This window comes from Denticeps clupeoides, chromosome 1, assembly GCF_900700375.1.
Source record: "Denticeps clupeoides chromosome 1, fDenClu1.1, whole genome shotgun sequence".
Classification (NCBI taxonomy): Eukaryota; Metazoa; Chordata; class Actinopteri; order Clupeiformes; family Denticipitidae; genus Denticeps; species Denticeps clupeoides.
Genome location: NC_041707.1, coordinates 19,479,986 through 19,495,194, shown reverse-complemented (window position 1 = coordinate 19,495,194; position 15,209 = coordinate 19,479,986). Strand labels below are relative to the sequence as shown.

Below are 15,209 nucleotides of genomic sequence, written 5' to 3'. Positions count from 1 at the left end.
ACTTTTAAATGAACAGATAGTCATGATAACATGATATTTTTTGATCGTTCAACCCTTTCATCTTTATTGCATTGTGAATAGTCAACACTTAATACCATTCCAGTTCTGCTGAATTGTGTACAAATACTAGTCCTTCAGTAATGCATGTCATTACATATATTCTGTATGCATCATTTATGGCTGGCCATTTTATTATGAGAATGTCATTCTGATATGAATATAATAACATTTAATATACTCACCGATTACAATATTATGCATTGTTAATACCCATGTTTCCCATGTAACTGAATAATTGGAATACGTTTTCCCCATACCATGTGAGAACACCTCTGTTGTATTCAAAACTAAATGTTTTCAACTTAAAAATGATGCATATCATAATTTTTCATGACATCATTTTTTTTCATGACATCATTTATCATTTTAATGGCATTGTTCACTCATGTCACCCAGCTCCAGGCTCACTGTTTCCACTGCGGCCTTCACAACAAAAACAGAAACGCATTAAATGTACAGCATACAGAGCACGTGGGAGTAAAAAAAAAAAAAAAAGACCAATGTGTAGTCATGCTGAGGGTGGGCTGAATATACAAAAGAAGTCTGTCAGTCACTGTGAGTTGATGGGTAGAGCGTCAAATGTTGATATGATTATACCATTGTTCTTAAAGGCATTGTTCAACCATCATGAATGGGGGTTCCACAGTGCATTCAAGTAAAATGTTTACATTTTAAAAAGTGTCATAATTATTCTTAAGTGTAGACATACAAATAATAAAGATGCCTACTTTTAAAAGGTGTTACTAAGTGAAAATGTGATCAGGTACCTTCAGATTTGGTGAAAATGTTTGCATGACTTCTGCAAAAGAGTGTAGGAACTAGTGGACTGTACAGAGAAGTCTCTTTTCACAGGACAACCCCCCCCCCCTTTTTTTTTTTTTTAAAGAGAAATGACTATACAATATATACACCAACAGTTGTTGGGCGGGGATACAGCAAGCATCTGTATTAAAGCCCTGTTCCATTCTGGAACTTATTCTAAGGCAAAGGTAGCTGATCTGAGTGCATTAAATGGTATAATGGAGTTCCCTGGGTTGCAATATTGTCTGGTTTGTGATTTAACATAGTCAAGCAGTCACTTTTCTTACTTATTCAGGGATATATTATATCAGGAAGATATGGAAATCATTGGAGAAATTGAATTTAACATGATATTATGGCAAAAAAAAAAAAAAGAAAAAGAGAGAGGCCACAGCTGACCACTAAAAGAAGGGGTATGTTGGGGTTCACAGTTTGACCAGCTCCTTCATGCAGTCCATGTACACCAGTCACATCTATGTCAGACCACAATGCAAAAGACACTAAAACAATCATTCTGATCAGGACCTCCTCATCCCAGGGTGTAACATGGGGTCAACTTCTTCCTCAAGGGGTGTAGTATTCTCCCCAAACATCAACCTGAAACTGTAACCGATTCACAAATAAATAAAACCCCCTGATGGAGATGATTGAATTACACGGATTACCATAGATTGCAGACGCCAACAGACAGTGAAGGGGTCAGAGTCTCTGCATGAGCTGCTCTTTTTGCCGCACCGGGACAGGGCCTGGTACCGCGTTCATATTCGGTCACCCGATACTGTTCATGCCACGCCAGAGTGGCATGTGTGTGCGAGGGAGGGTTCAGTGAGAGTTTACTGCCTCCCACTGCAGCGGTCAAGCCTGAAGACACTCTGTGTGTATGCTCTTTCGACTCATTCCGAAAGCACTATGAACAGTCTTATGGGTGAAAAGGGTCTAGTGGGGTGCAAACGTGCACATTTTTCTTAAGTTTGATGTAAAATGAGCTCATCAGACAAACAGGACCTGCTTATCTGAGGAAGTACAAAACTGCTGCCCCATAACAGACCAGGCGTCTTTACAATTTGTTCTCTGTGTGTGTGTGTGTGTGTGTGTGTGTGTGTGTATATATATGAGTGTGATATCTGCACATCTTCTGCTCTGTCACTCATCTCACCAGTCCCTGCATGTCTGAGCAGGAATGAAATGCTTCATTACAAATCATCAGGACGGGGTGGACGTGAGGACGGGAGAGACAATGTCTCTATTCACCCCGAACTCCCTGCAACTCGATTAGTGCAGGGGGTATAATTGTTCTTGCTCTGGAGTTCGAACCAGCTCTATCTCTGTCGCTGTTTCCTCTCAACCCCTCTGAGTGACAGTGACAGGTTCGGTACCAGCCTGGATCTGTCCCAGTCCCTGTCCACAGAAGAGCCCACCAGCTTCTCTCCTGTCCTGACAGCGGAGGAGTTTCTCCTGACGGAGGATCCTGATCCGACAAGAACCCTGGGTACAGGTTGCGCCTTGGGGAACTGGCTTGCATCAAGCAGGTCCTTGTACTGGATCTCGGGACGGATCATGCGCAGGCAGGCCTGCCGAGTTGTGTTGTCCAGGCCCGGCTGTAGCTCATACCCCAGGATCTTCACCAGGCCGCTCTGGAAGGGCCGGATGGTCTTGTCACGAATGCGACTGGCCTCCACAGGCTTACCCCCGTCGCGGAGGCAAGCCCGAGCCAGCACTTCCCTACGAATCCTCAGGAGGGCCACCTCCTTTTCCATGCGGGCCATGCCAAAGCGCTCGACCTCCTTCCAGAAAGTGTGGTTGAAAGCCTGGTACAGGTGCCAGTCCAGGGCGTTCCACTCTCGCAGGCTCTGCCGCTGTTCTTCGGTTAGCATGAAAGCGGCATTTGGGTTACTTTTCCCAACCCAGCCGACCCCCGCAGCGGGCTTCTGCTGTCGCGCGTTGAGGCTAAACGATACTACGGCATCGAGTGGCCAGCACAGGGCATGGCGGAGCAGGACCATGGACTGGTCAAAGTACTCCGAGATCAGGATGAGGCTGAAGGATCGCCTCACTGCCTCCTCCCCGGACCGTGCCAACTGCGCCGAATAGTTGGCATTGTGGTCCAGTCCGAAGTCAAACCACAGCAGGTTGCGGGCATAGTGGTTGTTGCGCATTCGCGGTTCGTAGTAACGCCCGGGGTCATTTGCGAAGTCTCCCAGTCCCTTAGCTCGTTTGAAGGCTGGTGCCACGGCTTTGTAGTAGGCATAGGAGGATTCGGCCAGAGCTACGGGGTCTCGCAGAATGGAGAAGTAGAAGGTGTCAGCTGGCATCACCTTTTCCACCTGAAACAGACCAGACAGGTTTTTTGCAGTGCAATATATATATATAACAATACTGGTTTACTATTTAATTGCAGTATGAGTTTATTGTCAATTTAATTGATTTTCTTTTCAATATGCAATCATTCAAAAGTAGCATTATGTAAGATTTTGTGCTTTTTGCTCCCTACACACTGAGCTGACTACTAAATCAAGCATTAGGTTTTCCCTTCCATTTTAAGGCAAAAAAAGAATCTGTGTGGCTTTAAACACACTAGCATCAGAAGTACACATTGCTTATGACCAAAAGCCCTTCAGCATCCGCCATGACTGCTGGCTGTAGAAGTACAGAATAATGATATTTGTAACGTTCCAAACTGTAACTCGAGCTGCCACACCTCAGGTCTGTTGAACCGCATGTGGTTGCCCATTATGTGAAACTCGCTCGCAAACAGCCCTCTGTAGCCTTTGACCCGGTGGGCGTTGAATGGGAGTGGGTAGCCAAACTGGTAGCCCAGCGGCAGGGCGAAGCGGAGACCCCTCTCCTCGCCAAAGCGGTAGAGCATGTTGAGGACTGTGCTGCTGGCCGTCTTGTGGGTTTTCAGGAACATGACGTGGGTGTGGGGCTTGCAGGAGCCCAGGGCCGACGACTGGGCTTCCTCCGAGGACACAGCGAAGACGGAGCGCTGCCTCTCCGTCTGCATCCAGCTGAGGAGGAGGGACGGGAGGGAGAGAAAGACGTGTGGGTTAAACGGCAAACCAGACAAACCAGAAACGCGGAAGAATAGACTGAAATAGATTATGCGAGGCTGCTAGGACAGTGCCAGACTTTTAAACTCGACACATTTTGTTTTCCATCAGTCCGGCCTCACGCTCCGCTAGCTTAATTAAGTCCATGCCCGAAGGATGCCTGAAGCAACCACAGCCAAACATGAAATAGTCATAGGACAAAGGAGGAAGCGGGGGGGGATAAAAAAAAAGTCACAAAAGCGGTCATTTCTGCGTCAAAGTGACACATGCAAGCCAACCAGGGAGAAAAACAACCGAAAAGGCCTCTGCAAACCTTTTGTTGAAGAAGCCCAGCAGCTGTCCGACGAATGCAATAACCACAAACACAAGAAGCGCCTTCCATACCGTGCCGAGCCGATGACACCCCAGCCACCGCATCCTCCTGAAAGAGAGTTGCTTTGTATTTAATTGGATTTACACACACGCACGTATCTACACACACATTAGCTTAAGTGGCAGAGGTCTAACATGAGGAGAAGCACAAAAACAGATGTAAGGAAAGCAAGGCCGAGCATTTCAAAAGCTTAAACGGTCGGGTTTCCTATCTACATTTCCTTTTGATGGTTAAGAATTAATACTTGGCTCAACGATGGAATTTGGTCATGATGATAATACATTCATAACGAAGAGACAAAGGAGTTGAGTTTCAGGAATTTAACACTTATTTTAACAATACCAGTTCAATAATTTGAATCATTGATTTAAAAAAAAAAAAAAAAAAAAAAAAAAAAAAACACACACAAAAGGCTTTTTTTAATATATAAAAAATAGTAAGGGGGTGATCATGGTGGTAATTTCAGTCTTGGACATGGCTAGGATTAACAAAAAATTTGCACTGGAATTTTTGTAAAGTGTCAAATAATGCCTCGCTACATCCTTGTGGTTTATGAAAAAAAATCTTGATGTATGAGAATTTTTGGTGCATGTATATTTATGGCCACAAGGGGTGTCGAGAGGCATTTTTGACACTACACAAAAAAAGTAACGCAATCAACTAAATTTTTATAGTTGGTTGTTGATGTCCAAGACTCTAATTACAACCACTGCCTCATCCACTACAATTTATTTTATGGGGGAAAAATCGTATTTGTCTGGATTTTTTAAATAAATAATCAGTTGGGGCCGTGGTGGCCTAGCGGTTAAGGAAGTTGCCCGGTAATCAGAAGGTTGCTGGTGCCACTGAGCAAGGTACAGTCCCCACACACGGTCCCCTGGGCGCCCGTGATGGCTGCCCACTGCTCACCAAGGTTGATGGTTAAAAGCAGAGGACACATTTCGTTGTGTCACCGTGTGCTGTGCTGCAGTTTTTCACAATGACATTTCATTTCACTTTCACTTCTTTGACTTTCAATAACAAATGTTTAAACTGACATTTAAGGGGTTAAAAATACTGAAAATTGTTGAATGTTTGATAATTTTGTAAAGGAAAGTTGACCAACTGAAACAAATTTTGATGCATGAGTATTTAATGGCACATGTGTGTACATTTCTACATTTTTGACCATGAAGAGGGTGCAAAATGCATACCCAGATTATAGATGACATCTAGCAGTAAAGGCTGGATTTCAAAATTTGGAGAAATGCATGCCACAAGCTCCAACACAGCCAGAATGATCGCCAATGTTTTCTTTTTATCATTGAAAAAATCTACAAAAATTCCCTAAGAGGCCACAAGGTAAAGTGAAATCGATACTTTGTTCGCTTGGAAGAAAAAAAACCAAGAAACTCGAGACAAAGATGCTGATTATGCACGGGCTGCGAAGAACGAAAGCGCGCCCGGTAGGGACGACCTTTGTTACAGCGACTCTTTCTTCTAACGCGGAACGATCCGATCCGACCACCTCACCTCGCCGTCCGTCGGAAAGCCATGTTCGAACCGGGCTGGTGCGTGTCGTGCGCGGCGCTTGGCGGCGGCGGCGGCAGCCACCGTGCATCTCGGAAGCTCCGGCCCTGCGTGCAGCAAGACCGCGGATGTTGCAACCCGAACTAAAGCATCGACTCATGCGGCGTCAGGGTGAAGGAGAAGCCGCCGCCGCCTCCGCTGGGGCTGCTGATGATGATGATGATGATGATAATGACTACGACGGCGTTGATGGTGCGGTCCCCGTTTTGTCTCGATAAAAAGCTCCGTCCTGGAGAAGAACGGCGTCCTCCGCCGCCGCCGCCGCCGCCGTGCGTGCGTGTACGGGTTCGAGCTGCGTCTGTCAGCACAGGGGTGGATGCAGCCTGGGCGCAGCTGGCAGGAGGGGGAGGGACAGGCCGAGATTTACGAACGGCGTTCGAGGCGTCGCGAGCTGTGTTGCCAGATGATGGTCCAAAATCCCCACTCCCTTTTGTGTGGGCATTGTGTAATCTAATCAAATTAACTAATTCTGGACGCGTACAAAAGCAACAAAATGCAAACCAAAAAAATGTGAATAAAAAATATATACACGTAAAATCTCTCAATTATGACAGGGGGGTTAAAGAGATGGTAAGGGCTGAGGAGCCTAAGGAACCCTGCAGTTAATTAAACGTGTGGAGTGACAGGGATGGATTTTTGAATGGGAAGGGAAATCAAGCAGGGCTGTTACGAACGGTGCCCATATTTTGTGCCAAATATGCAACTGAATTTTGGAAATGTCCCTTAGGAGGGCACCACGAGAGTTTACGACATTTCTAACAAGAAACATGTTCTGGGGAAACCCAACGTCGCGTAGATTAAGCAGACTTGGCAACACGCGCGGTGAGTCGCGCTCTGACGTCATTCACCCGTCGTCCGTGCGGCCCGACGATGCTGACAACACGCTTTCAGTCGCAGACCAGACAAGCTGCACAGAAATGCATGGCCGAACAATGAAACCACGTCCTGAACTGCGTTTGCATTCATTTCCATGAATTCCCGGTGGTCAGTTTAATATCAAGGCCGCAAAAAACAAAAATTCTCGGGCATGAAACGTTAATGAGCTGGGTTTCTATGACTTTTTGTAGCCCAGCGCAAAACTTTTATGTAAACAAGAAGGAACGTCCTCCATCTGTGAGGCTCCAGGCTGCTGGTTACATTTAGTCACTCCAGCCGCTTTCTCTGCTCTTTGCTTTACAAGGGGGCACATGCCATGTATGCTTGTTTACATCAAGTGTTCTCCATCACACCTATAAAATCCATGCATCCGGACCACAGCCAGTACCCCAAATGGATTATCTGTGATTGAATTCGAGATCTCTTGTAGGTCATCTGGTGGATAAGACCTTTGCAAAAAAAAAAAAAAAAAAAGGGGGGGGGGGGGGGTGGCCCTGATTTTACTACCTGAGCAGAATAGAGATTTGACAGTTTGCATACGTTATACTGTTATAAAACTGCATCGGTAAGGTATTTATGCAAGTCAGACTTCTGACATCTGCTGCCGCGTGATTGTTTGAATGGCGATTTTGTTCTCGCTTTGCATTTGGCTGCAGCTTTAACTGTGACTCAAGGCATCATCCTTTCCACGTGCCAAAACCTGATCAGCCCCTTTCATTATTTATCTCCTCAGTGTACGAATGGAACGGAGAGCTTGCAATTCAGGGAGGGCTAAGAAAGTCACAGGGATGGCAAATCCTGTGCATTCCAGCCCGCATAGCGCCCCGTCTAAAGGTTTCCACAACAAGTACATGGCCTTAAACTGGACGAGCAGGATTTTCTTCTGAGTTAAAGTGAATAATGTCAGCATTTCCAAAACATGCTCAAGTCCCAGTGTGAGGATTCTTCTTTAAAAAAAAAAAAACATGTTCAAGTGCTTCCATATTGGCACTACATACTCTGTGCATATTTGAAGGCTTTTAAAAAGTCAAGACCATTCTGGCCAGAAGGTCTAGAGTAGCTCTTTGGCCACTCTACCCAGATTTCCGTAGCGGCCTTCTTCATTTCAGCGTGTGAGGGTTTCATGCAGACCTCATCAGGTTCAGGTTGCAGACTGCAAACTGGGCCAGGCGGACTTGAGCTCTCAGCAGAGCTGCGGTTTCTTGTTAGGGAAATGCACTACTTCACAAATTAAGCCGAGAGAGGAATGAGAGAAATCGAAGCACATCCCGGAGCAGGGAGTTCATCAGCAACTTCTAAAAAAAAAAAAAAAAAAAGTTCCTGCTTTTACAAACAACACTAGTTTATGGCCTCCCGATGGTCAGCTCACCCAAACTCTCAATTTTACAGACTGCCTGAGATTAATTAACATCGAAGAACAAAGACAACATATTGATGCAAATACGCCTCATGTTTTACCCCTGAGAAACATGCGACCCTTCCACAAGATTTAGAAATCAAGGCCTTCGACTGTCATTTCCGTACATCGTAACCCTTGGACGATGTGCCGAGACCCAGACGTTTGAGTTTGATACCTTTCTCAGCGTGAAGACTGGCAAACGAAGAGGTCGCAGGTCCCAGGACCGACTGGTCCACGTATCAGTCTCCCGGCCCAGTTTCCACACCATGAATATTTCAGGGAGCGGAGCCCCCTCTGCAAATCTCGCGTGCATTATTCAGCGTCACAGAACGTCCGCAGACGTATGGCCACCTCACAGTGCAAACAAGGAGTCGCACAGTGGAGTGAAATGCTGAGATAACAAACCACACAACACGCGCAGCATTGCTCATGACTCCAATGGGGAGGAAGAAGAAAAAAAGAAACTGCTCAGGAGTTTGTGGACTTTCCGGGAAACTGTGCAGGGACAGCGATGGACAATGATGGATCTTGGCCACATTACTGTGACCAGGTGGTCAGACTAGGGTTTATGTAGATATAGCATTGGAATTGTTCATCACGCTTCCAGCTCTTAAAAAGATCCACTGTGGATGAACCGGGTGCATTAAAAAGAATTTCAGGTCCACGTGGAACGAGAATTCCTTTGTGTTTATATCATTTCTGTGGGTTCAGGGGTTCGTGATCAAACCCAGCAACAGTCAACAATAGTTCATTTTAAAATGATCTGATAACTTGATCGAAAGTGTTCATACGCAAAAAAAAAAAGAGAGAGAGAGAGAGCGGGAAATAAGAGAATAAAGGAAAAACGGCGCAGGACTCCTGGCGGCTGCGGTTCTGGTCAAATAGGATCTCGGGCAAACCCGATTACACGCGCTAATCGACCGAAGACCGGAGTAATCTGTTTAAAAAGCAGGACGGCGAGCCTGCAGCAGAACGGGCTGCTTTTTCTCTTTCTGTTGGTCTGTCCGATGAAGAAAGAAAGAAAGAAAGAAAGAAAGAAAGAAAGAAAGAAAGAAAGAAAGAAAGAAAGAAAGAACCGATTCGGACCGATTGTTCATTCTAAAGAAAGTCCGCGTCCCGGGACGACGCCGCTTACCTCGCGCCGTGTTCCCGTCGAATTCGGAAGTTCCAAGCCCGCCGGCAGGGGCTGGCGCCGGAGGAGGGGAGAGAAAGTTCAGTCGGCGGAGGGAGCTCCGGTGTCCAAAAAAAGAATCTACATTCAGATAAACGCGAGCGGGACCCTCGTCTGGCGCCCGCTGACCTCGAGCACGGCGTTTAATAAAAAGAAATCAAAAGAGTTGCGCAAGCCGCGAGCGAGACTCTCAATCCTCCTCTCCTCTCCTCTCCTCCCCACCCCCATCTCAGTCTGTCACTGCTGAGAGGAGAGACTCCCTCCCTCCTTCCTCCCACTCCACCACACTCACTCCATTCCTTCACTCCCGACCTGCCCTTCCTACTACTCATCTACAGCATTTATCCCCCCCGGAGAGGGTTAAGTGTCTTGCTCAGGGACACAATGGTAGTAAGTGGGGTTTGAACCTGGGTCTTCCGGTTCATAGGCGAGTGTGTCACCCACCAGGCTACTACCGCCCCAACAACTCAGTTCGACCACATCAGATTGTGGATGTGAGCAAGCACGGAGCTCTGATCGGAGGTCAGAGGCCCGGTCGTGGAAACCTGCTCAGGTCACCGAGGGGAAGGCCTGCATGTCAGCAGCCGCTTGGCCGCCCGTTCCCCAGGCCCGGCCGTTGCGGCGCACAATGCTCCCCCAGAAACAAACGGCCCATTCATTCCTGTGGTTTCGAGCTCCTCGCGGCCTTCGGGATAATGGCGCTCCGAGGGGCTCTGCAGATCACATGAGTCGCGCATGAGGGAAGAGACTGGGGGGGGGGTCTGTGCCTCGCCTGGCCCGGGGCGGAAGCGACCTGTTCCGGCCTGTCTTGGGTCGACCACTGACGCTCACCAGTAATTCTTGCTGACCTTCACATTGGACACCCCGCCATTTCTTTCACTTTATAACACCGTATGGCCTAAAGCCTTCCGTCCATCTCAGAAACAAAGTTTCGTACCTCGTAAGGTATAATTAGATGTAAAGGTGGAGAATTATTAATAAAACATGTTCATGGCCATGTCTGGCTTTTATTCCTTTTCAGACAAAGCTGTTAGATATTTGAAAGGCTAGAAATCTGACCATCAAAACAAAAGTTTCTGAAAACTCTTTTTTTTTTTTTTAAATGATCTGCTTTTTGTTTATAATGTTTAAACATTCCCATATTTTTGTGTATATGACAAACATGTTTTTTGTTTTTTTTTTCATCAGCAAGGCGTGTTGTAGCATGGGGGCAAGGACACTTTCGCACAACTTTGACGGAACAAGGGTTTACATAGAACAATAACGCATTATACTGCACAGGGTGCAAGTACATACAAACATGCAATGGGCCGACTGTTATAAGAAAGAGTGTTGGGGGTCTAGAAGGCTGGTGGAAGGAGGCCGCGGAGATGCAAAAAAGCCCCGTTCTCCTTTTTTTTTGTCCCTGGCTGGTGGAACAACTTGCCCTGCTCTGTTCGACTAGCCAAGACTACTAATACCTTTAAGAAGCAGTTGAAAACCCACTTGTTTAAAAAAGTATTTCAGACGAGTCTAACACTTACATATGCACATGCACACACTGCACAAAATAATAAAAAAAAATAATACATTTCTAGCACTTAACAATTCACTTAACAATGTTTTTTTCATGACGAGTTAGGCCTTATCAGGGCTCTTAATTTTTGTAACTCAAAATCTACAGAAACCGAATGAGAATTGCTGGTGTCTTCCTCTTGTAAGTCGCTTTGGATAAAAGCGTCTGCTAAGTAAGGTAAAGTAAAGTAAAGTAAAGTAAAGCCTCCAACAAATAGGCTCTATCCGGGGATACTGTTCAGAAATGAACCTTTTGGTCCCGCAAATTGTAATTCACCCCCTGAGTAAAGTGGCCTCAGCTCTTTTAAAGGGTGAGTGTGCTGCTGCTGCATGTAGGATCTTGAATATGTGCATGTAGTTAAGCTTAAACGTAGCAGCACGTCTGCACCCAGCCGACTACGCAAAATGTAGACCTGCACAATACCAAAGAAAATGCACAATTATTTCCCCAGAGTCAGAATTGTGACAATTTTAATGCCATGAAATTCTCTGTATTAGCCAGGCCTGCTGTTTTTTTTATCTGGGTACATTTCAAGGAAATTTTACTAAATCAATTCAAAGACTCCTAAAGGCCTTGGTTTGTAAAATGGTGGTACTCTGGATCCCTCTAGTGGTGTGCCAGAGGCTCTGTCCCTGTGTCCAAAATGTGTCCTGCTGTCAACTATGTTTCCAAAAAATATATAATTCGCTGCGTAGTGTAATGCAGAACAGTTGCGACGCACACCAAAAAGTAGCACAATGTAGACCATCATGCACTGCGGTCTGTCAAGTGGTGAAGGAGAAGAGCAGTCAGAGAGTGGATTATACTGTTGAAGGTGAGAGAAAAAGAAGCCCTAAATATCTCACTCATAGCGTGCCTCTTCTCCTCCTGTGCCTGAGCTGCAGTATTTCACAAATTATTAATAAAGCCGCTCCTGGAAAAAAAAAACCTGGAGGAAACTTGCTTTTCAAATACCCGCACCAGAGCCATAAGAACAATTGCAGGTCAACACTGCTTCAATGCATTGACGAGTAATATATGGAGCATTGGCCTATAAAAGCAGGCACGTCAGGCACCATCATACTTGCCCATGTGGCAACAGTATGTACTTAGCAAGATTTTTTTGTTTATACGTTTATTTTGTTTCAAACAAACAACGTGTATGTTGACTCTTAATCCACATGTTATGCGTACTTGTCTGGATATATGAAATAAATGTAATAATTACAAACGGCATCTATTTCGCTAGAACATGTTGGTTCTCCCACTAATAACGGCCAATGGTAGCTGCCATAAAATTAATTTGTGAGTCTCAGGCTGATATGACCGGTTACTGAAAATATTATAATCATGTTTCTTACATGATGTAACAAATAGAAATAAAAACAAAAGACCAAAATCACTGTGGCATGTATGCCATGTCAGCTTGTGCTCTAAATTCAGCCTATTTAAGTCTATATGGATCGGGTTTCTGCGGCCTACTAAACTTCAGAACTAGTCTGAGGTTTCACATCTGCAACTAATTCTGTACCAACAAGTCTTTCCCACAACTCACTCTTCTTTCTCGCCTCATCTCTCACTGCCAGTCACAACTTAAGCTGAGTATTTTCTCTTATAAAATGTAAAAGTGTACATTTCCCACTGTATTGGTAACAGAGTAAATTGCAATAAGGGATTCTCTCCCTCTCTCACTCACTCACTCACTCACACACACACACACACACACACACACACATGAACCAGAAGACCCGGGTTCAAACCCCACTTACTACCATTGTGTCCCTGAGCAAGACACTTAACCCTAAGTTGCTCCAGGGGGGGACTGTCCCTGTAACTACTGATTGTAAGTCGCTCTGGATAAGGGTGTCTGATAAATGCTGTAAATGTAAATGTAAAAAAATGATTTAACGTTATAGCGACACCTGCTGGTTACATTTATTAAATTACCATCTCCCAACCTCCAAAACTGAATAAGCTTCTCAACATAGTTACAGGGTGTTGTTTTTGCCTATCCTGGTCTAAGCATACATTAAGCATAGGCATTTCAGAAGAAGATGAATCACATTTTTTACGATTTTCTGAACATCTTCGTTGATGTGCATTGTTTTTTACTTTGTCATAAGACTGCAACAGGATGGACCACAGGAAGCAGACAAGGTGGTGTGATGCTCTGTTAATGTTCTCCTGCAAGACACAGACATTCCAACTGAAATGTGCCATCTACCTAAACTGTATTGGACTGTAGTAGATTGAGGAACAAGGTGCTGACTTGGGCCTGCCAATTCACCAGGACTCTGGGAGGAATTTGAACCTCACAATCTACAATACTTTAGGTTAATGGTTAATGAGGCTGACTGGTGCATGATGGAATTTGAATTAGGCACCAACCTCATTTACTCAAGAAATAAATAAGTGCAGGATGATTGCCTGGTTTCAGCAACCAATTGTGGAATACAAAACTGTGGAATATTGAGCATGATAAGAAGTGTGATAACCATTTAAAACATTCATTCGATCTACTGCAAAGAATACAGAAATTGGAATGAATATAGAAATATGAAGACATTTTCTAAATTCTTGTGCCTTTACCCATAGACCAGTTTCATTTCACTGATCAGAAAGTAAAGGAAATGAAAGATAGAGGGGCAATTATCACAAATTCCAGTTAATAAAAGTTACATTTACATTTATGGCACTTGTCAGACGCCCTTATCCGTGCTTCCAAACCATGAATACAATTATTATATTCGCTCCGTCAGTTAGTTACAAGTTATAAGAAAGTTACAGGTTAGTATAAGTATTCTCTACAGAGGAAAGTCTTAAGATGCCGTTTGAAAATACTCAGCGATTGTGCTGTTCTGACCTAGAGGGGAAGTACATTCCACCACCACCTAAGGGCCAAGACAGAGAAGAGTCTAGATGAGCGTCTTCCTCGTACCTTCAGCGATGGAGGGACCAGGCGAGCAGTACTGGAGGGTTGGAGAGTGGCTGAGGGCTGTGAGGTAGGATGGTGCTACTCCATGTTTGGCTTTGTAGGCCAGCATCAGTATTTTGATTCTGATGCGTGCAGCTACTGGGAGCCAGTGGAGGGAGCGTTGCAGTGGGGTGGTGTCGGAGAATTTGGGAAGGTTGAAAACCAGTTGTGCTGCTGCATTTTGCATTAGTTGTAGAGTTTAAGAGAATATGGTTATGTTATTCAATCTAAATGATAAATTCTGACGTTCACGGTTAATGGATAGATGGAGGAGAACGTATGTATTTTTCAAACATTTTTAGTCACAATTCCAAATGGGGTCTTCCACACAGATCTGAAAATTAAATTAAAACAGACAGCCTCTGTCAATGAGCCAAGTGGGATACTCTGCACCTTGAATCCAAATCCTTGTGTTGTTGTCCCACAGACAGTTACCAATTCTGTTGGTCCCATACTTGATGTTTCCCCAACCCTGGAGGAATTTCAGATAAAACGTCTTCACTTCAACCCAAACTTAATTGGGTTCAAGTATTTTATAATAGGCCTCATAATAATTGTGGCAGGTTGTTGGACCAGAGTTTGGAAACACTGCTGTAGAGCAATCAAATCTGACAACTGAAGAACGTAGCTCATTATAACGATGTTTGTAGGTTTGTCCACCAGATGGCGCTATATGTTCGTGATCCAATTTTAGCTTCTAATCATAGTTAGTCATGTTCAAGTTTATCGTGAGTTTTGAGAGGTACTTAAAAACATAAAATGCTGAATTGTCCTATTGCACGGCGAGCCCCGCTTAGAAAACACCGCGTTAACGGGTGATGCGCTCAACCCCCGTCCGTCATTACCTTCAACGTGAGAGCCTGCGGAGGTCGATATTCCCTTCGCGGCCTGGGACGGGCCCCAGGGCAGAGTTGCGCATGCGCGAGCCCATCCACTCCGCCAGCCGCGTGACTTTACGGGTGGGCGGGGAATCGCGCCGACGTCAACGACTGGGCCCTGCACATGCACGTGGAACTGTGCATGCGAAGACTCGCTCGTCACCCTGAACATCGCATAATGGCGCAACGAGAAAACACGGACGAAGTTCAACTTTCCACAGTAGCACTGGCGTGTTTTAAATAATGTCTGCATACATGAAACGAGAATTCCTCCTACTGCACGTATTTTACTTTCACTTCAAAGCTCACAATTTATTGATAAAGCCAGTGTGATAATCCCACGACTCGCGTAGTCCAGGTATTACGGCGCTGAGATAACCGCTGGCCGACGTCACTCTTGTTATGCCTGATCTGGGACAGGCAGTCTGCAACGTGACAGCGAAAACCCGTGCGCCACGCTCCTCCCACTGTGACCAATAGGGATAAAGTTTGGGCGTGTGTGGGCGGAGCCGAGCCTCACGGTC

General features: G+C 45.3%; 1 protein-coding gene across 3 annotated transcripts; it reads right to left on the bottom strand.

Annotated features, from left to right (window-relative positions):
• Positions 1-36: 36 nt before the first annotated feature.
• On the bottom strand, positions 37-14,709 carry gal3st4 (galactose-3-O-sulfotransferase 4). 3 transcript variants are annotated; one of them, XM_028979319.1, is made up of 4 exons: positions 14,653-14,709; positions 4,225-4,332; positions 3,560-3,869; positions 37-3,185 (listed from the first exon to the last, which is right to left on the bottom strand). In XM_028979319.1, the coding sequence occupies exons 2-4, from the start codon at positions 4,326-4,328 to the stop codon at positions 2,181-2,183; spliced, it is 1,419 nt and encodes a 472-aa protein (XP_028835152.1). In that variant the 5' UTR covers positions 4,329-4,332; positions 14,653-14,709; the 3' UTR covers positions 37-2,180. The 3 variants fall into 3 exon arrangements, with proteins under 3 accessions (XP_028835152.1, XP_028835171.1, XP_028835162.1); XM_028979338.1 differs by lacking the exon at positions 14,653-14,709 and adding an exon at positions 9,264-9,521; XM_028979329.1 differs by lacking the exon at positions 14,653-14,709 and adding an exon at positions 5,797-6,315.
• Between the last annotated feature and the right edge of the window lie 500 nt (positions 14,710-15,209).

Bases quoted from the DNA above. Each gene is read 5' to 3' on its own strand.
- gal3st4 (XM_028979329.1), bottom strand. From the start codon at position 5,819: ATGGCTTTCCGACGGACGGCGAG. The intron at 3,870-4,224 runs GTTTGCAGAGGC...CCTCCTCCTCAG, and splicing joins CTGGGCTTCTTCAACAAAAG to CTGGATGCAGACGGAGAGGC. The intron at 3,186-3,559 runs GTGTGGCAGCTC...GGTCTGTTTCAG, and splicing joins TGCGGTTCAACAGACCTGAG to GTGGAAAAGGTGATGCCAGC.